The sequence below is a fragment of the Myxine glutinosa genome, chromosome 5 (assembly GCF_964187855.1).
Source record: "Myxine glutinosa chromosome 5, kmMyxGlut1.1, whole genome shotgun sequence".
In the NCBI taxonomy this organism is placed as follows: domain Eukaryota; kingdom Metazoa; phylum Chordata; class Myxini; order Myxiniformes; family Myxinidae; genus Myxine; species Myxine glutinosa.
The window spans coordinates 101328047-101348260 of record NC_136265.1 but is presented as its reverse complement, the minus strand read 5'-3'; the positions used below and the strand labels follow the sequence as shown (position 1 = coordinate 101348260).

Below are 20214 nucleotides of genomic sequence, written 5' to 3'. Positions count from 1 at the left end.
GCACAACAAAGGCATTGCACATATAGTCCAGGAGCCAGTTTTCAAGAGAGGCCTAGAAAATGAGTTTTGTGCAACACCCACTACACAGTTTGTTTGTCATTTCAGGGTGCTTGGGATACATCTGCAGAACAAATCCAGCCCTTTTGTACAGTTAAATTGTGGCAGCAACAATAAATGGCAGCCACTTTTCTATAAAGGGGTAGCGTAAAGCTCGAAATTGAGGAATTTTTTTTTTGTATTTTTATTTTTTCAGCTCTTCCAATAGGGATTCTTCAACATTATAATTAAAAGGATAGTGGGAAGTATGAGGGGATTTTCGTTGTGCTGTTCAAGTTTGATTAAATTTTTATTTATTTATTATACCTTGTATTATACCCAAAACACACAAAATCGCTGAAATATGTAGTTTTTGCTTTTCGACTGTAATTATGCAATATCATCTTTTTGTTGTTCAAATGCGGTTATGGTTGTAATATGATATATCTTTATGATCTTTTCAAGAAACAAAATTGGACAATCCTTAAGTAAAGTCAGAAAAATATAGATTTAATTTCCCCTTCATCAACCCCACTCCTGTTATGACCAACAGTCCACAAGTAATCTCAGCAAAAATATCTCACCAGGTCAAATCTGTCTGCGTATCATAACCATAGTCATTCACTGAACATTACAATACTGTTATTTGTTGTATTATTAAAATAAACACATATTTTGCTACTGAATCATCCTTGTAGTGGTGTTAAATCACGAAAATGTCATCATTACTCTTCCTCATCATCATCTTCTGAGTCGCTTGTGGTCGGTTCTTTGTTTGGGTTTTTGCATTGTTCACCTCCCATGCAAGTGCAGGCTTCTGTGCATGGCATGTTATTGTTCTTGCAGGCACATACGTGGCTGCGTTGACATGCAGACACTTTACACTTGCACACGGTCAGCTCAACTAGTCCAACTGGAGCAGGGTCTTTGGTCATGAGGGTGGGCTGGAGAGTTCCATCTTCGATGTTCCATCCATTACCATCTGGCTTTGGTAGTGCTTGGTTGGGGAGCAATGACTTCTTCCAGATGAATGACTGATAGTTAGCTCGATAAATGTGTTGCCTAATACTGTCAGATGTTGGTGGTAGGCATTCACTCTTCTGCCTTTTCTGGCAGAACATCCAATATCTGATTTCGTCCGCCGTGTCACCTGCTGCCTGAGCTGTTGTGTACAGGGAGCATATGAACCGTTCACAAGCACGGACAGTATCCTCTGTCGGTGGGATAATATCTCCCAGTTGTGACACTTTCTGTGCATAATTATATGAACAGCTATGACGTGAAATATAAAACTATTTTATAACATACACATATAGATGTCTCATACTCATGAATGAAACTTTCACAACAAAATTGGATGTATCTTGCCTGTAGGGGCTAAGAGAAAAAATAAATAAATGAAATCCGTCAAAATCTCAGATTTACGCCTCGGACACCACCCCCCTCATAGAAAAGTGGCTGCCATTTATTGTTGCTGCCACAATTCAACTGTACATCAGGGCTGGATTTGTTCTATAGATGACCCCCAATCACCTGGAAGTGACAAACCAACTGTGTAGTGGGTGTTGCACGAAACCATTTTGAGCAGATTCTGGCTCCTGGACTATTAGGATCATTATTCGATTTATCATCGCATTTCCCTGTCCCGACCTTTATTTAAAATAAACCCTTGCATTACTTTCCATTCCTTGTTAAACCCGTGTCCGTTTGAGTTCGTTCCCTCTCCAGGTAAGCGCTTCCGCTTCTTCTTCTTCTTCTTTACTTCTTCCTCCCGTGGTTGATAGCAAAATCCGTATTTGGTCGTCGCCTCCATTAAAGCCATTTGGTCTTCCGCGGTCCCTGGTGTTAACCTTGAGGGATTCGCACAACTGGTGTCAGGAGTGAGGATCTGGGTCCGTCGGACAAATTTTTTTTGTCTGTGGCGAGACCGACACGGTCGGGCGTACATCACGCCCGACATTTGGATGAAAAATTTTCGTAGTCCGAGGCGATAAATTGTATCGTCGATTGGGTTTACGAGACACTGACGGAGTTAAATTTTATTCCTGTTGTAAAATCCACGCGGGAAAGCGACCTCTTCTTAACGGATGGAGGAGGTGGGCAATATGGAAGAAAGAAGGATGGAAGATGCGGGAAGCATTGGGAGCGAGTCAGATGTAGATGGGGGAGGTGAGCATAGCGATGGAGCTACCCCCGCTATCAAGGTGGTCCCGATCGATACCCAGGCTTTAATGCAATTTATGCGGGAAATGAAGGATGAGTTGGAAAATAAAATGGACGCTCAGAGTGAGCGATTAGAAAAAATGGAGTCCCAAAGGAATGAATTGAGGGGGATAATAAGGGGATGTAATGAAAGATTGGATGCGCAGATGATAGAAACGAAAACCCCATGTGAGCAAACGAATGAGATAAAGAAAGAACAAAGGAATGACTCGCACGGGGCTCAGGAGCCGGGAATGGCAAAATTGGAATCACAGTGGGAAGGAAGGGAAGGTAGAAATTTAAATGGGGAAAATTTGATTGCAGCATGTGAAGAGGTGAATAGGGAATGCCTACAGGTAGATGGGGAGTGTCAACAGATGAATCTGGAGTGCCCACAGGTAGATGGGGAGACTGCATGTTTGGAGGTAAATGGGAAATTTTTGTTACATGCTGGCCTGGAGGGTTATCGGGGCTAGGTGGATGCCCCAACACATCAACAGGGGGATGAATTTGGAGTAGTGCAGCACAAGGGCGGTTGTGCAGTGCAACAGGGGATAACAATGGGGGGGGGGGGGGGGGGTCCGGGTAATGGAGCCGGACCGGGTATTTATTGGGGACGACCTGATGGGGCCAGAACTGATTGGGAATGTGAATGATGAGCATGTGACAGCGGCTGGGGACCTGGGACAGTCCCATGGAGGTGAGGTTTGACCAGGCCCAAAGGAGCTTCGGGGATGAGGTGAGTCGGTCCGAGGAGGTGGTTGAAGTGACCGAAGGGACCCTCACCATGCACACTGATTGGGTAACGGAGGCTCCAAAATTGCATGACCAGTTGGGGGAGTGTGTTGGCTCCGGGCTGGATTTGGACCTTGGAGAGTCGGGAGATCGAGCCTCAGACGATTTGGTCCCGGTAGGGAATTTGGACCAGATGCAGGGAGGGGCAGAACAACTTGAGGGGGTTGTTACCTGCAACTGTGGCGATTGGACACCTGGGGCCAAAATTTTAAAAAGAGAATCTAAAATATAAAAAAATGGGAGTTGGATTTGGAGCAGCCATGGGGAGAGTTGGTCCCCGGGCTGCGGGATTTGGACCAGGAGAGGTCATTGGGGATAGCCTCGGGGAAAATTTGCCCCTTTAAAAATTTGGGAATGCCAGCCAGCTGGGGGGCTGGGCTGGCAAGATTTGGACGTGGGGTCCAGCCATGGGTGTCGTGGTACGACCTGGGCCCCACGGGAGGTCTGGTGGAGTGTGGCGTCCCTTGTCCGTCGGGGCGCCGCCCGAGCGTGTGGCTCGGGCCGGCAGGGTCACTGGACCCTGGTGGGGGTTGAGACCTCCAGGGGGTCCGAGGTGGTTCCTCACAAGCCTGGGATGGAAAATATTGAGGACCACTAGGTGGAGGTGTTGTGGATCGCGCTTTGGTGGTGGCACCATGGACGGCCAACTTGGGCCTGATGTAGTGACCACCCGGGCATGCGGCCTGGCACCCTCTACCTGAGACTCTGGGACAGCCAGCATGTGGTGACCTGACATGCTGTGTTGGTCTATGGACGCGGGTCGAACCGCATGGACAGGGATGGAGATAGCCTGCCGGACAACCTTTGGGGCATCTGTGGAACGTGATGGTGTGAGAGTGACCTTCCGCAGATGTTCTGTTATGATTTGTGGACTCTCGGCTTGGGAAGAGAGCCATGGGAGTGTTGAATGGGAATTTGTAACATGCCGAGCATATGGGCCATGCTCGGCTGGCATGTGTATGGCAAAGCATCTTTCTTTGGTGAGTTTCGTAAAATGTGAAAAAGGTTTGGCATGCGTAATCTGAGGGTTAGATGCAAATTTAGGGGTGAATTTTGAAATGCCATGGTGGGCACTGCACAGTGACACCATTATTGATCCAGGTGTGTCGACCAAAGTGTTGGAGGCTGTGATAAAATTGATAGGTTAGCAGGACACAGCCTTCAACTGGTTGCGGGGGCGATTGCGCCAATATTTGGGACGCGGGGTTATGGGGATGAAGTTGTGTAGTTGCGGGTCAACGTGGTGCTATGGGTGTCCGAGGTGTGTAGACCATGTCTTCTGGGTGGGTCTCCTGGTGGAGCTTGGCTGTTGACTGGACCTTGGTGTGGTCAAGTGTGGGTGGGCACTGGGGGCTGCATGTGGTCAGACTGGGGGAAGATGTGGAGGTGCAGGGGATGTGGCTGTTGGGATGCCACGCACTGCGACGGTGCCCCCCCCAGGTCCGAGGCCTTGGGAATGGCGGTGTTGGTAGCAGGTGCTTACCACATTGGCCAGCTGGGGCTAGTGCAGCTGTGTTCCTCGCAGGTGGGGCCGAAGGATGGATGGTGGGTCGCACCCTTGTGGACACTCATGGGCCATGTTGGCGTTTTGACTGCTCACCTTGTCCCGTTGACCCTTGCACGGTAGAGGTGCGGAGCTGTCGTGGCCACAGGTAGTTGTGTAAAGATAATCACCGTTGGATGCGGACCCACATACCTGCCAGTATAGTGGGGATAAAAGTGTAATTTGGAAAAATTTGATTGGCCCAATGATAAATTTTGGGATTTTGTGGGTGGATGGCACTTTGGACCTGACCAACCGTAGTTACCTGTACATCAAGGTAGTGGTAAGGCCTTGATGTTTACTGTCCCAGGCTTGTTAAATTGCTTGTTAAATTGGGGACGTGTAATTTGGAGTTGGGAGGCGGGTGCGAGGGATGACACGGCCGGTGAGGGGGATGGAATGTGTGCCACAGAGTCTTGTGGGTGGCGTTTGTTTTTGTGTTGTGGTTATGTGTTTCTATGTGGTCGTGAGGTTGGAGATAATGTACGAGTGAATTATTGTGTTTTGAAAATGTGTAATGGTAAAATGTGAACCGGGGATTTCACATGAGGCAGGCCATGGCAAAATCTTTTGTACCATCTATGGAATTGTGTTGAGAATTGAATGGCAGTGGGGGAGGAAATGTGTTTTGGGATCTTGAGGGTGGGGAAGGTATGTGTGTCCGCAGGTACAGATCAAGCTCTGAGGAGCGATGCCTGCGGCCCCCCTCTGCGGCAATTACCCCTGGCAGCCAGTGGTGTCTGGAAATTGGAGCTCGTCGGTGGAGGGTCTGGTTGGGCGCCGTGGGGTAAGGGAGACTCCGGGCGACCCGTGTAGCTGCGCTGAAGCAGGAGGCAACGTAGCCTGGTGTGTGGAGACCCTCACCGGCGGGGTAATGGCAGAAAGGGCTGTTCGGCTGTCACTGGGCCAAGAGGTAAGGGGGGGGGGGGGGCAATGAACTTGTAAGTCGGTTGACTTGTGTTTGGGACTGTGGGCACCACAGCCTGAAGCGCCCCCGCCATCTTACTTGTGCGGTACCTGCCCGCTGCCTAGTTGAGAAATGCACACCTGTATATGACATCAATGCCATGGTCCTGCAGGGGGGGAGGGGGGGGGGGGTGAAATACGTGCTTGGTTATGATTTTGTGTAGTGATGAGTTTTGGAATAAGTATGAGTGGTTAAGGGGTTGTGTCGAATGAATGAGGGCGAAATCCACCGAGCCATGTCACTCACCTGTAACACCAGGACAGGGCCCACGGAAATTTAGGGGTGCATTGGGATGGCCCCACAGGTAAGGTTGCGTCTTGTGGCATCCACTGGGGGATGCGGTCTTTAGACTGGGGTATGTACAAATGTTTATTGGAGGTCTGAATTTTTGTAAGCTTGGCTAAGTTTTGTGATTAAGGTAGATTTTGCGTGTTGTTTGTTTCCTCCCTCCGCAGGAACGACCAATTAAGATCACTGTACATATTTGCATGATTGTTAAGGGGATTAGCTTGTTAAGGAGGATAGGTAAGTAGTTCCGGCTCACTTCCCACAGCCCTCCTGATTTATTTCATAGGTTAAGTGTGAGACAGTCAGTGTTAAGACTGGAATGGTAGCGCCTGCAGTGAACCGAGCAGGAGCTACGGTTCCAGGGGGGTGGGGGGGCTATGTCTGGGGGGTAAAGGAATATCTAGAGCCAGGTAGATCTGTATAGGTAACATGCTTCGACTGTCGCGATAGGGAATCTACCCTGTAATAAGTTCTGTGTTTTAGGCGGTTTGTCAGGGAAGTGTATACCTGTGAACATACAAGGATGTTCGGGTGTTAAATAGTTGTAGGGAATAAGATAACACCCCTGTGTGTTAGACCTGGTAATCATTCATTTGTCGCTTATGGCAACACACACATATAAACACTTAGATAGGTCCTTAGTGCACACATTAATTAGTCCCTTTCCCTTACAATGACCTTGGAAGACCAGCAGGAAGCCAGATCGGGGCAATGCCGGATGGCCGACGCCAGCCGCACCACCAGCTGGCCTAGCAACATCGTGTGAGACGAGTTGTAACCACGCCCAGGAGGACTGTGATTGGTTGGCGTGGAAGGCGCGAACCTGGAACCAATCAGCGCGGAAGGCGCGACGAGGTTCGGCAAACGGCGGGAAGCTACAAGGCCCTGATTGGTGGCGCGCCAAGACTGACGTCAGAGGGAAGGTTACAAAGGGGCACACTGCACGACTCTCTCTCTCTCTCTCTCTCTCTCTCTCTCTTGGACTCTGCGCGCTGGACCCCTTCGTATTGGAGATCTCTGTGCTTGAAGCTCTTGCTCTTCTTGTCCCTGGTCTTCATTGGCTCTTCCTTCTTGCGTGCAGGACCTTCGTGCTTCGTGCTGGGTGACGGTTCATCATGGTGCTTGGGGCGGGATCCGGTGCTGTCGGTACTGGAGCGAGGGACCTCGTGGTGTGCCGCGGAGCGAGTCGCATCTAGGCCTGGCGAAGCGTGCGAGCGAGCAGACAAAGGGTTTCTTCGCGACGGAGCTTGGAGCCGCGTTGGACGGTGGACACGACGACAGACAAAGATAAGACGCACAACATTTCACAAGTACACAACGAGACATTTATTTTATTAATTCAGTCCTTTGTTCGTTTCTGAAGTGAGGTGTGCGGGATCCCGATTTAGGATCATTATTACATTTATCATCGCGTTTCCCTGTCCCGACCTTTATTTAAAATAAACCCTTGCATTACTTTCCATTCCTTGTTAAACCCGTGTCCGTTTGAGTTTGTTCCCTCTCCAGGTAAGCGCTTCCGCTTCTTCTTCACTTCTTCCTCCCGCGGGTGATAGTAAAACCCGTATTTGGTCGTCGCCTCCATTAAAGCCGTTCAGTCTTCCGTGGTCCCCAGTGTTAACCGTGTGTCCCTGGTTATATATATATATATATACAGTGAAACCCCGATTTTACACGCCCCAATTCAACGCGATTTCGGATCTAATGCGATGAGTCGCTTATGGACCCGAGTCATTGGACCTTTTTTTTTTTTGCTCTTTCCGGAATTTCTTCCGGAAATGGAACAAACTACTAGAAAAAGAAAATATTTTTCTGTGAAAGATAAGCTTCACGCACTTGACGCGATCAAGACGAAAAGTCAAACTCAAGTTGCACGAGACCTCGGGATACCGGAATCAACACTTCATGGCTGGAAATCTCGAGAAGAAAAGTTACGTGCGTCACTTTGTAAAGTTGAAGGAGCAGGACTAAAAGCCAAACGCCTGAAGACAGCCAAAGATGTCAGCCTCGATGACTCCCTGTACCAGTGGTTTGTTCAAGCTCGCGCAGAAGGCCTTCCAATGTCTGAATGGAGCAAAGAAGAGCTACACCAGTGGCACTCTGCCGACGACGAATGCCCAACATATGAGCACCTGACGGATGCCAAGATCGTTCCTAACGTAACGTAACCGGCGGAGGCAAGTGTACCGGTTCTCGAGCCACAAGAAGATGATAATGAAGAGCCTCCACCCCCACCCCCAAGAGTGTCTGAAGCCATTGAGCACCTCGAGGCTAGCCTCCGTTGGCTGGAGACCCAGGAGGTGGACCACATAAAAATCCTCCAACTCAGAAGCTTTCTAGATTTCGCTCGCAGCCAGCGACATGCTACGTTCAAGCAAGGAACACTCGATCACTTTTTTAAGAAATAAACTGTAAATGATGATTGCTAATATTCTTGAATGTTTTTATTTGTTGTTTTAGGATGTTTTAGGATGTTAGGTCAACATTGGGTCAGTTTGAATGCTGATTTTCTTGAACCCCGATTTAGCGCGACCCAGCTTTTTTCGCGATGACATTTTATGGACCTCAACGAACGCGTTATAACGGGGCCACACTGTATATATATATATATATATATAAAATGGTGGGTCACTTCTATTAAATAATTCTAGGATAAAGACATGATGTCTGGCTGGCAGAGCACACTGCCTTGCTAAAAGCCTAAGGCCTTGAAGAAAACCAGCTCTGCTTCCAAAGGAATGCGAGCTCAGATAGGAATGCCTGATTTATTTCACCTTTGCCACACTCTTAGTCATAAAATTTGCTTTTGAATCCTTCTGATTGGATGAACTCTGCTTGACCATCACCAAAGGCCTTGATTGTATATATTTTCTCTCTCTAAAAGCGAGCCTCTACAAATCCATATCTATACCTGTCAAACACACAGTAATTGACTGAGACCAGATGTTTTGCTCACCCTCCTTTCTCGCTTTCATGTTTTCTTATATAAAGCTTTAATCTGGACCTAAAGTTCAGAGAGGAGACCTGGTGTGCTGTTACAGTCTGCTCTCTACATGCGATGAGTAATAAATGCTTCATTTTCACTTGGTGAGGAATTGAATTTCTTCTCCAGTATCATGGCACATTCAACATCCATAACCTAAAATCAAAAGCGACAGCATATTTTGAAATGCACCCCTCTTTGCTGACAGTGCATCAGAGTGACAGCTGTGAACAGATTTGTTCTATCAGTAATCAAACTAAAGTCTGGTGCTGAATCGTGAAACTGATATCAACTGACATACCCAGTGACTCTTTTATACATTTTACTCTTATTTAATGAAATTAATGTGGCCATGGCTGCAAGAAGTCACTTTATTCAAACAGGCATTTTCATGAAAATTCAATATCTTGTTGAAAATATTTTTCAATTGATGGGATATGTGTCCCATTTTCACTTCTTGGAAAGTCTGAGTTCTAAAGCGTGCCCTCCACAAAAGAGGGTTCATCATTATTGTGAAATCTTTGGTTGCAGTCAATCACGGGGCTTTCCCGCACAGGATTCTGGCTTCTGGTTAGGGGTCACTGATTGCACTCGGCAGAGTTGTGCCAATCAACATAATCTATGGAGTGTGGTATGTATGTATGTATGTATGTATGTATGTATGTATGCATGTATGCATGTGTGCACGTGTGTATGACTGCATGACGGTACGTTTGTGTGTATGCTAATCCCAACACTGACCACACAAAGGAAAATGTGAGGTTAAGCAATCGGTTCATGTCTGAGATGATGTTGTTATACATAGTTTGTTTGTGGTTTCCAAACAGACAATGTGAGTACAAATACAAAAATTGTGAAAAATCTTCTGTCATCATTTTCACTGCATCATGACTTTCTTGCCACAGATTTTTCATTTGTGTGAGAATTTCTTTGCAATATTATTTCTCCCCATTGTGAATTATGGTATGTTTTCAAGTTCGAGGAATGAATAAAAAGCTTTTCATACAAGATACATTTTTATGGGCATTCTCCATTGTGAATTCTCAAATGTACTTTCTCAAACGACTTTCTCAATGTGAATTTCTCAATCTCAAAACGACTTTCTCTTGCCCTTCACGTGACTCGTGGTGGTCCCTCTCGGCTCTCCCCCCGTTGGTATTTTTGTGCACATAAGATTGTTCACGGTTCTGTTTAAATATTATTTAAATATGTATAACCTTTCCCCTTCAGTGTTTTACTCAGTGGTATTTTACAACACGCTGTTTTTCTTCCTATTTAAAAGGCTTTTCTCAATTTCCTCTCCAACTCATTCCACCTCAAAAAAAAGAAATTCAATATCTTATACGTCTCCCTCACTACATGGTCTAAATTCACATTCATTCCATCCCTCCTCCATCATTCTGAACCGGATTGCTAACTTGAAAATCACAACAAACCCAATTTGTTTTCAATGTTCGTCTTTCATTAATCATCCACTTTCTAAACTCCCCTCTTGCCCTTCCACTCCTGAACTCCCCCCTTGCCCTTCCCCTCCTAAACTCCCCCCTCACTCCTCCCCTTCAAAACTCCCCCCCAGCCCCTCCCATTCAAATCTCCCCCCCATACCATTCCTCTCCAATTCTCCCTCCTCCCCCCTCCTCCTCAAAGCTGCCTCCTCCCCACTTAGTCTCCCTTCTATCTCATACCTCCACCCCCCCCCCAACCTTCTTCTTTCCTCTGCCCCCCCTCAAACAACCCCTCTCTGTGCCTCATCCCTTCACCTTCAAACCTTTCATCCTCCTCATCCTTCCCTTTCTTGGAACTCTTCTGCAATCGCTGACACACTAACAACTGCTCTCCCTACCTCCCCCTCTCATCCTTCATCTTACCCTACTCCTCCCCTCCCCTGTCCTGTACCCGATGCTCCCCCTCTCTCTTCATTAACGGTATGGACCTCAAACATCCGGGGCCTTCGCTCAAACCTGACTGATCTCTCCATACAGGTTGCTTCTGACAATCCAGACTTGATCTGCTTAACAGAGACTTTCCTCCTTCAAGATGTCTCTGATTCCTTAATATCTCTTCCTGGTTACTCCCTCCTCCGGTATGATAGACCTGAGCCTCGGCCTGGTGGTGGGGTGGCTATCTTTATCAAAAACTCTCTTCCTCACTCTCCTTGCACTGCCCTCTCTCCTCCTCACCCCCAGGAGTACCTCTGGCTACGTCTTCCTCTCCGCTCCCACCTTTTGTTCATATGTGTTCTGTACCGTCCCCCAAACAGTGATGACTCCATCTACATTTCACTGTCTGACAACATGGACCAACTTCTATCCACTCATCGCAACTCTCTCTTCCTCATATGTGGTGACTTCAATTGTCATCATGCCACCTGGTTGGGTGTGGGTTCCTCTCTCACCAGTCATGGCACCTCAGCAAAGGACTTCTGTGACTCACTGGGATTGACACAATCTGTCAATTTCCCGACCCGGATCTCAGCCAATGGAGTATCTTCTCTTCTAGACTTGGTTATGACTAACTTCCCTGCCAATGTCTGCTGCTCTTCTTCTGCTCCAATCAGTTCTTCTGATCATGTGCTTGTCAAAGTGGACATCTCTCTGGCCATTCTCAGAGAGCCTCCTCAGCGTCGACGAGTCTGGCATTTCACTCAGGCCGACTGGGACGGTCTTCAAGCAGCCATCAATCGTCTGGATTGGTCTCCCATCTCCACTGCCTCTGACATCAATTCTTCCTGGGAATTCTTCCAAAGCAAACTGATCTCTCTCATGCACAGATTTATCCCATCTCGCCTTCAGTTGTCTTACCCTTCCTCCCGTCCATGGTACACTGAATCTTGTGGTGAGGCAGTTGCCCTGAAACAACTTGCCTTTGCCTCTTGGAAGGCTAATCCAACTGAAGGAAATCTCAGTTCCTTCCACCAAGCTCGGAACAAGTGTGTGTCTACCCTCAGGAGTGCCAGGAAGCACTATCTCTCCTCACTCAAGAATGAACTCTCAAACCTGTCTCCTTCCTCCAAATCCTGGTGGCGTCTGGTCAAATCCGTTTCTGGTGTTTGTTCCCCCTCCATCCCCTCCCTTACGTCAAATGGCCACACAGTTGACATCGCACGTGAGAAAGCCGAATGCCTCAACTCTGTGTTTGCCTCAAAATCCTTAGTCCCAAACCCATCTCTCTCTGTTCCCACCTTTCCCAGTCGAACCAAACTGCTCCTGGACTCTGTGACCTTCTCTCCTGACAAGGTGGAGGAGTTTTTGTCAAACCTCGACTCTGATTCTGCAACTGGACCAGATGGCATCAGCCCACGGGTCCTAAAATCCTGCTCTGCCGCTCTATCTCACCCTCTCTCTGTTCTTTTCACCCTATCCTTTGCTCAAGGTCATCTGCCAGCATCCTGGAAATCAGCAAACATTACCGCTTTACACAAAAAAGGTGCAAAAACAGATCCTTGCAACTACAGACCAATCAGCCTGCTCCCAATTATCAGCAAAGTCATGGAATCCATCATTGCTTCGGATATGAAATCTTTCCTCTTCTCCAATGGCTTGATCTCTGATCATCAATTTGGTTTCAGACCAGGTCACTCTACTCTGGACATGCTGCTTCTGCTGTCTCAACAATGGATGGAGGTCCTCAATGCCAAACAGGAAATCAGAGCTGTCTCCCTTGACATATCATGTGCCTTCGATACGGTCTGGCACCCAGCTCTGCTCACCAAACTCTCCTCCTATGGTATCCATGGAAATCTCCATGCATGGCTTGCGGACTTCCTCTCTGGTCGTAGTCAATGTGTGGCCCTGAATGGATTTCTATCATCTCCCCTTCACGTTCAGGCTGGAGTTCCCCAAGGCAGTGTGCTGGGCCCTGTGCTTTTTCTGGTCTTTATCAATGATCTCTCCGACTCTCTGGAAAATCCTCTGTATCTCTTTGCTGATGACTCCACTCTCTGCCGCTCCATTCCTCTTCCCTCAGATCGGCAGTCTGCAGCCTCCTCACTCTCTGAAGACCTGGACAAAATCACAGACTGGTCAAACATGTGGAACATGTCTTTCAATCCTGACAAATCTCACACTCTTACTATGTCTCTCCGAAAAGATCGACTGCACAACCCTCCCATCTACTTTCTCAACAATCCTCTCCAAGAAGTTCTGTCGCTCAAGCTTTTGGGTCTCACCATCTGCCATGATCTTTCTTGGGAAAACCACATTTCCAAGCTGGCCTCCAAAGCCAGTCGCCGACTGGGCATCCTCCGTCGTGCGAAGTCCTTCCTAGGCACACCTGAGCTCCTCACCACATACAAGGCTTTCATCCGCAGCTCAATGGAATAGTGTTCTCCCCTATGGGCTGGTGCTCCTGCCTCACACCTGGCTCGGCTTCACGCTGTTGAATCCAAAGCTTTCAGAATCATTGGAATCTCCCGCGATGAAGCTATCTCTGAGGGCCTTTCACTCACTCACCGCAGGCAGGTAGGTGGTCTTTCTGTCTTCTACCGACTCCTCTCCGGCCTTGCTCCCCCAGCTCTCTCCGTGCTCTGTCCCCCAAATATTCCTACAGGTCGCACAAGATCTGCCAGCCACCCTCTGATGGTTAAACTGCCGAAATCTCGGCTCTCTGCTCACCTTCACTCTTTCATTCCTCTTTTCTCCCGCCTCTGGAACAAACTCCCACACTCACTTCAATCACACTCCTCCCTCCAGGTCTTCAAAACAGCTGTTCACCACAATCTCTTATCTTCCCCCATCCAAAACCTTGATCTTTTCTACCCCCACTAATTCACCCCAGATCCACCTTGTTTGAAATTCCAACTTCTTTCCTGGAAGTCTTGGCAGTGTCCATATGTTTTATACCTCTCCCACCCCCCTTCCCATGCCCCCCTTTCCCATGCCTCCCCCCCAAAGCCCTCTCCCTCCCACAGTTCTCTCGATGTCTCCATGTCTCTCGGTCCCTGCTCTCAAATGTTGTGTTTGTGTCCTTCCCCCTCTCTCCCCATCTTGTCTACCGCTCCCGATGTTATTTGATTTGTGTGTCTGTTTGTCTTTCTGTGTGATTAATGTTCGCTCTTTCACGAGCCTCGATCTTGTATACAAAAAAATAAAAAAATAAAAAAATAATAATAATTCTCAAACGACTCAAATTGACTGATTCTCCTCAAATTGTGCATTTGTTTGAACGTTCTCCATCGTGTATTTTCTTGTGCCTTTTAAGGTTGGATGGTTGATTGAAGGATTTTCCACAAATTGTGCATTTGTATGGGCGTTCATCATTATGAATTGCCAAGTGTGCTTTAAGGGTGGATGATTGATTGAAAGATTTTCCACAAATTGTGCATTTATATGGGTGTTCACCACTGTGAATTATCATGTGTGCTTTAAGGTTGGATGATTGACGAAAAGATTTTCCACAAATTGTGCCTTTGTACGAGCGTTCACCACTGTGAATTCTCATGTGTGTTTTGAGGGTGGATGGCCAATAAAAACATTTTCCACAATTTGTGCATGTGTATGGAGGTTCGTCATTGTGAATCATCATGTGTATTTTAAAGATGGATAACCAAATAAAGGATTTCCCACAAATTGTGCATTTGTATGGGCGTTCTCCAGTGTGAATTCTCATGTGCGCTTTTATGTTGCTTGATCGTTTATAAGATTTTCCACAAATTGTACATTTGTATGGGCGTTCACCATTGTGAATTCTCAAGTGTACTTTAAGGGTGGATGGATAACTGAAAGATTTTCCACAACTTGTGCATTTGTACGAGCGTTCACCATTGTGAATTTTCATGTGCGTTTTAAAGGTGGATCTCTGAGTAAAAGATTTTCCACAACTTGTGCATTTGTACGAGCGTTCACCATTGTGAATTTTCATGTGCGTTTGACAGGTGGATCTCTGAGTAAAAGATTTTCCACAACTTGGGCATTTGTATGGGCGTTCTCCAGTGTGAATTCTCATGTGCGCTTTTAGGTTGGTTGATCGTTTATAAGATTTTCCACAAATTGAGCATTTGTACGGGCGTTCACCATTGTGAATTCTCAAGTGCATTTTAAGGGTGGATGGATAACTGAAAGATTTTCCACAATGTGTGCATTGGTGTGGACGTTCACCTTTCTTTCCATTGTGAGCCGTGTGAAAATTATTCTCTGCAAACATTTCCTCATTCGGTTTGGGTTGTTTGTAAAAAGGCCTCTTCTTTGTTTCATGTGGCAAGTCCTGCGGGCATGTGTGTGTGCAGTTCGTAAAAGTAGGTGCAGTCTCCGTTGTAGATCGAGTGGATTCACCTGCAAACATAACATCATATGACCTGTAAAAAACATATCACATTCTGTTCAATACTCAAAACATCAATGTGACAAACATACCCATGTTGTACGTGTATGTATGTATTTGTTATACTCCAGAAAAAACAACAACATATCATTGATGTAAATAAGTGTACAGTACTGTTCAAAAGGTTCATTTTTTCCATTTATATTTTGACCGTTCAGTGAAGCTGTCACCCATTCCAGGCAATGGCAACCACTATAAAGGTCCCGAGTTAGTTATTTAATTTGTGATCATTCAGATAGTCCTCACCTTTAGTGTAGTGGGTTTATTGGGATTAGCTATGCTTTTCCCCTTTTTCTCAGCATTTCATTAGAAATAGCAACGAGCTCCATGCGAGCTCTGTAACTTGTGTTGCGTGGCGATGGTGCCAGCTAATTTGCAAAAATTGTGCCAAAACCCAATTCAAATTGCATGCTAAAACCAAACTGTCACACCATTATGATCTATGCCACACTTTTCCTACAAAGGCTATATTCCTCACACAACTACAAAAACATTAAAACAAGCTCACTGCACATGCTCTCCATTGCTCAAACCCCGACCCCTTAAAACCAAAGTACGAACCACAACCACGACGCCGCCTCACCCACAGCTCACCCATAATGCCACATCTATCACAGCTTCACCCACGATCAATGGGAAAGAAAGCACGATGCAGCCGAGATGGGTCACTTCATCCTCAGTCTTTAGACATCAGCACAAAAAGCAAATGTGCGCTAATCGGCCATTAGTAGCCCTGACGCTCCGGTTACTTGTGGAGGCAATTCGGCTTCCGGTGCCCGTTTACGCTCGGAAAGGACAGTTTAGACGCCAGCCCAATGTTAATTATGGTGCTCCCGTGCATGCCACGTATGGAGGGAATGAGGAGCATTTTCGTGACTTGAGTCTCACGTGAGCTGTGCCAACCCTGAATTAATCGGGCATACACCAATGGGCGCACCGCAAATACCATTAACCACGGCTGGAGTCTCTTTTGATCTGCATCAAAGCTCCGCCCCACAAAGCGGCGATATGAGACACTTTTTCTTTCATACTTGGCCTTAGGCTAGTAATAGAGCTGACACACACACACACACACACACACACACACACACACACACACACACACACACACACACACACACACACACACACACACACACACACACACACACACACACACACACACACACACACACACACACACACACACACACACACACACACACACACACACACACACACACGCCCCGCATTCACATTGTAAATAAAGCGATTGTTGAACTGTTCTTTCCGATCTCTCTGTGCCTGTCCTATCCTCCATTGGTCTCACACTGTCCGCACCGAGTGTTAGCCGGAGAGACTTTACTTTCCCTACTAATTGGTTGTCGTCTACATCCGGTGTGCACCGGCAGGTGCTCGGCTGCATCCAATTAACATCTGAAGACAAGAGCCGTGCATAACCGAAGCCACGTTCCCTGGCCAAAAGAAAATCACATGACCCCCAGGTAAACGGCAATTAGACCGGGAACCCTGGGACAAGTGGTTGACTAATCATAGTGTATGCTGGCTGGGCCGGGACAAGCCTACCAACCAAAGGAGGCATACGATAGGCCTATTTAGGCGCACACGCACTGAGCTGGGAATGTTAAAATCAGGCCGAAAGCTCCATTTCTGCTAAATCGAAAAAGCTTGCCTTATAACCTCTTCTGTGTTTGCTTAGTTCAAGGGGCTCGCTGTAACTTGGCGTGACAGCAGACATGACAGCTCGACATGACCCTGGTGGCCGTCACAATATTCATACTTGGGGATAAATCCATCCAATTATCAATGACAAGTCACGTGTTTGTCCTTCTCAATTGACAGCTTTTACTAATGCGCATGAAACAAACTGCTTTTAAAGTGAAGGGCACTCAATTGAGTGCATTCAAAAGCCAGGCTGAACAGTTTATGCTTTGTCACCCCAGATAAGCAGAATCTGCATGCGAACCTTAACCAAAATCTAATTGGCTTATTCTTGTCACCAATAGGTGGATTTCTGAGAGGATCCTGCAGGGAATGGGAAAAATTTTTAATAGCCAAATCCCAGAAAAAGGCCAATTTTTTTTTTTTTTTTCATGTGGTCATGTGCTAGTGTGTTAACATGGACGGACTACTGGCCAGATGGACCAACTGGTTGTTACTCACTTGGACACATCAAACTATAGTGGGGTGGCTAAAGCCCAAATTTAAGTGATATCGTGACACACTGGCCCAAAGGACTAAATTTGGCACAGTTCTACTTTAGGACCATACAAAACTTTTGAGAGGGGGCTGCCCGATTTTAGAGGCCCAGGTCAAGGTCAAAGGTCAAATTATGTGTCTGTCATGTTTTTGCAATATCCAGCTTATATATAACCTAAAAAAACTTGGTCTTAGTCACATAACCAACATATTTAGTCAATGAATCCATTACTATTATGGGAAGTTCCACCAGGTGACGGCCTCAAAGCCACAACTCGAGAGAAACGAGGGAAAGGATTACGTAGAAAGGTATCCCGCAATACGAAGTTACCAAGTAACTTCGCTGGCTTTCTACAGGGTCCTACCAACAAGGAGGAGCTTTTCGCACTGCTGACGGAGGACGTAGTCAAACACGACTATCCGCTTACGAAACAGGTTTACATTACATCTGGTCCACGAGTCCAATCGAATCAGGCTAACATCACAATGGGAGAGAGTGATCACGAAGAAGCAGAGAGTAGAATATGTCTTCATGTGTACGATGCCCTAAGGGAAGGGGCGACTACTGTTCTCATCAGAACCGTAGACACAGACGTGATTGTGATTCTGGTGGGAATGTTTCATGATCTTGTGCAGCACCATCCAGGTATGCAACTATGGGTTGGCTTTGGTACTGGTAAACACTTCCGCTATTACCATGTCAACTCAATCTGCCAGGAACTTTGGGAAGACAAAACTCGTGCTCTGCCATTTTTCCATGCATTCTCTGGCTCTGATGTAACATCCCAATTCAGTGGTAAAGGCAAAAAGTCAGCTTGGAAGGCATGGAAAGCTTACCCGACAGCCACAGAAGGATTCACCATTACGTCCCTGACTGCGTTTGTTCCACAGGTGATTACATCTCCAGCATTCAATGTGATCGAGCGGTTTACCTGTATCAGGTACGACAACACAACCCCACATGTCAATGTGAATGACCTTCGACAGGAGCTATTCCCAAGGAGAGTGAAGATGATGGAGAAGCTTCCTCCAACTCAGAACGCACTGCTCCAAGCATGTAAATCGATGCCTGTACCAAGCCAGCATTTGGAGAGAAAGTCTGAAGCCCATCCTAGCTGCACCAAATCCAGATGGCTTTGGGTGGACCAAAGCAGATACCGGGTGGCGTCCAACCTGGACAACCCTGTCAGCTGCTGCTCTTAGTTGTAGAGAACTACTCAAGTGCGGATGTAAGGCGACACCCACTTGTTCAAAGAATTGCACGTGCAGGAACGCAGGACTGCCATGCACAGGACTGTGTCTCTGTCGCGGAAATTGTGAAGCATAGGTCATGCAGGCCGCGACCTCCTCTGTACTGGCCAATCCAGTATCCTCCCTCAGCGTATCGATGTACGTCAAAAACACCGATGCAAAAATGACCAACACATAATTTGACCTTTGACCTTGACCTGACCTTGACCTGGGCCTCTAAAATCGGGCAGCCCCCTCTCAAAAGTTTGTATGGTCCCAAAGTATAACTGTGCCAAATTTAGTGCTGTGGGCCAGCGTGTCACGATCATTTCCATTAGCCACTCCACTACTAGTGGATTTGGTGCGATGGTGTTCGCTAAAGACACAAGAGAACCTTGGGCCCTTTAAAATGTGGGTTTATTTCCCAAAAAACAACAGGGAATGGATTGACCCGACGGAGGTACTACAGCTGGATAAGGAAACGCCTTTCGAGGCCATTTTTCCCCGCACGGCGGGGGTTGGCCTTATTTGGGCACTGTGGTCCCCTTTTTGAAGCAATGTTTTACGGCCGGATGCCCTTCCTGCCGCCAACCCTGTTAGTCGCCTCTTGGGACACACAGAGGTGTGTCCGGTGAGTGAGTGAGTTACCAGTGAGCTGGTACTCAATTTGCCGACCTCTGAAGGATGACCGGCTGAGTCAACCCCCCTTGGTTCCAAAAGGGACATAGGAAATAACTTGCAGAGGTAACGACATATAAGGGATAAATTACCCATAATCCCTGCGCTATTTAACATATCCCACTCCTCGTAATGGGGAAGAAGATGCACCTTAATCCGAACACACAGTCTACCGGATCCCTACTTATAGTACATCGAGGTGATTCTTCTTATACGCGAGTCAGAGAACACTAATTTATACATTCTACATGTTTCTTAGGTAATCATTGTCTATCCCCTACAAACGCAACAATATATATATATATATATATATATATATATATATATATATATATATATATATATATATATATGTCTGTGCAGTGTCTGTCCTGTGTTGTGTTGTCCTGTGTTGTCCTGTGCTGTGTTGTCACTGAACTGCTTTCTCAAACTTTTGTGAAATTGTACCAAACTTCTGGTATGCACATATCTCTCCCGTCGGTATGTTCAAAGGGTATTTTTTAAGAAAAATTTTCGATTTTTTATTATTTTTCTAGAATTTTTTGGGGGAAACTTTTTTTTTTTCAAAGTAAGTTTTCAACTTCAATTGTTTATAAAATATGATATCACATATATTACAAATACATTTGTGCAAAACAAATTGTTTGAATTATGATTGGTTTAAACAATGACAAAACAGCAACTCGGGTACAGTCATTTATCTATATATCCACACATCTGGGCAGTGTCTGTGTTGTCACTTAATGACTCCCTCAAACTTTTGTTTCCGTGGTTGTGAAGTGTTTTTAATAACGTTGTGGTGGTTTTGAATCACGTGGTGGTGAGGTATTTTGAATTATGTGGTGGTGAGGTGTTTTGAATTACGTGGTGGTGAGGTGTTTTGAATTACGTGGTGGTGAGGTGTTTTGAATTACTTGGTGGTGAGGTGTTTTTAAATGACATGGTGGTGAGGTGTTTTGAATTACTTGGTGGTGAGGT

General features: G+C 46.5%; 2 protein-coding genes across 3 annotated transcripts in view; both read right to left on the bottom strand.

Moving 5' to 3' along the window:
- LOC137416384 (uncharacterized) overlaps window positions 1–20214 on the bottom strand; it is a 253620-nt gene that overhangs the window by 95122 nt on the left and 138284 nt on the right. For both annotated transcript variants that reach the window (XM_078778400.1, XM_078778401.1), the window contains exon 5: window positions 14907–15080. In XM_078778400.1, coding sequence (XP_078634526.1) covers window positions 14907–15080 — 174 coding nt within the window. The remainder of the gene's footprint in view (window positions 1–14906; window positions 15081–20214) is intronic.
- On the bottom strand, window positions 13760–14844 carry LOC144892048 (uncharacterized). Its single transcript, XM_078777203.1, has one exon. The coding sequence runs from the start codon at window positions 14842–14844 to the stop codon at window positions 13954–13956; it is 891 nt and encodes a 296-aa protein (XP_078633329.1). The 3' UTR covers window positions 13760–13953.

Coding starts and splice junctions, on each gene's coding strand:
- LOC144892048 (XM_078777203.1), bottom strand. CDS start 14,844: ATGCACTTGAGAATTCACAATGGTGAACGCCCGTACAAATGCTCAATT.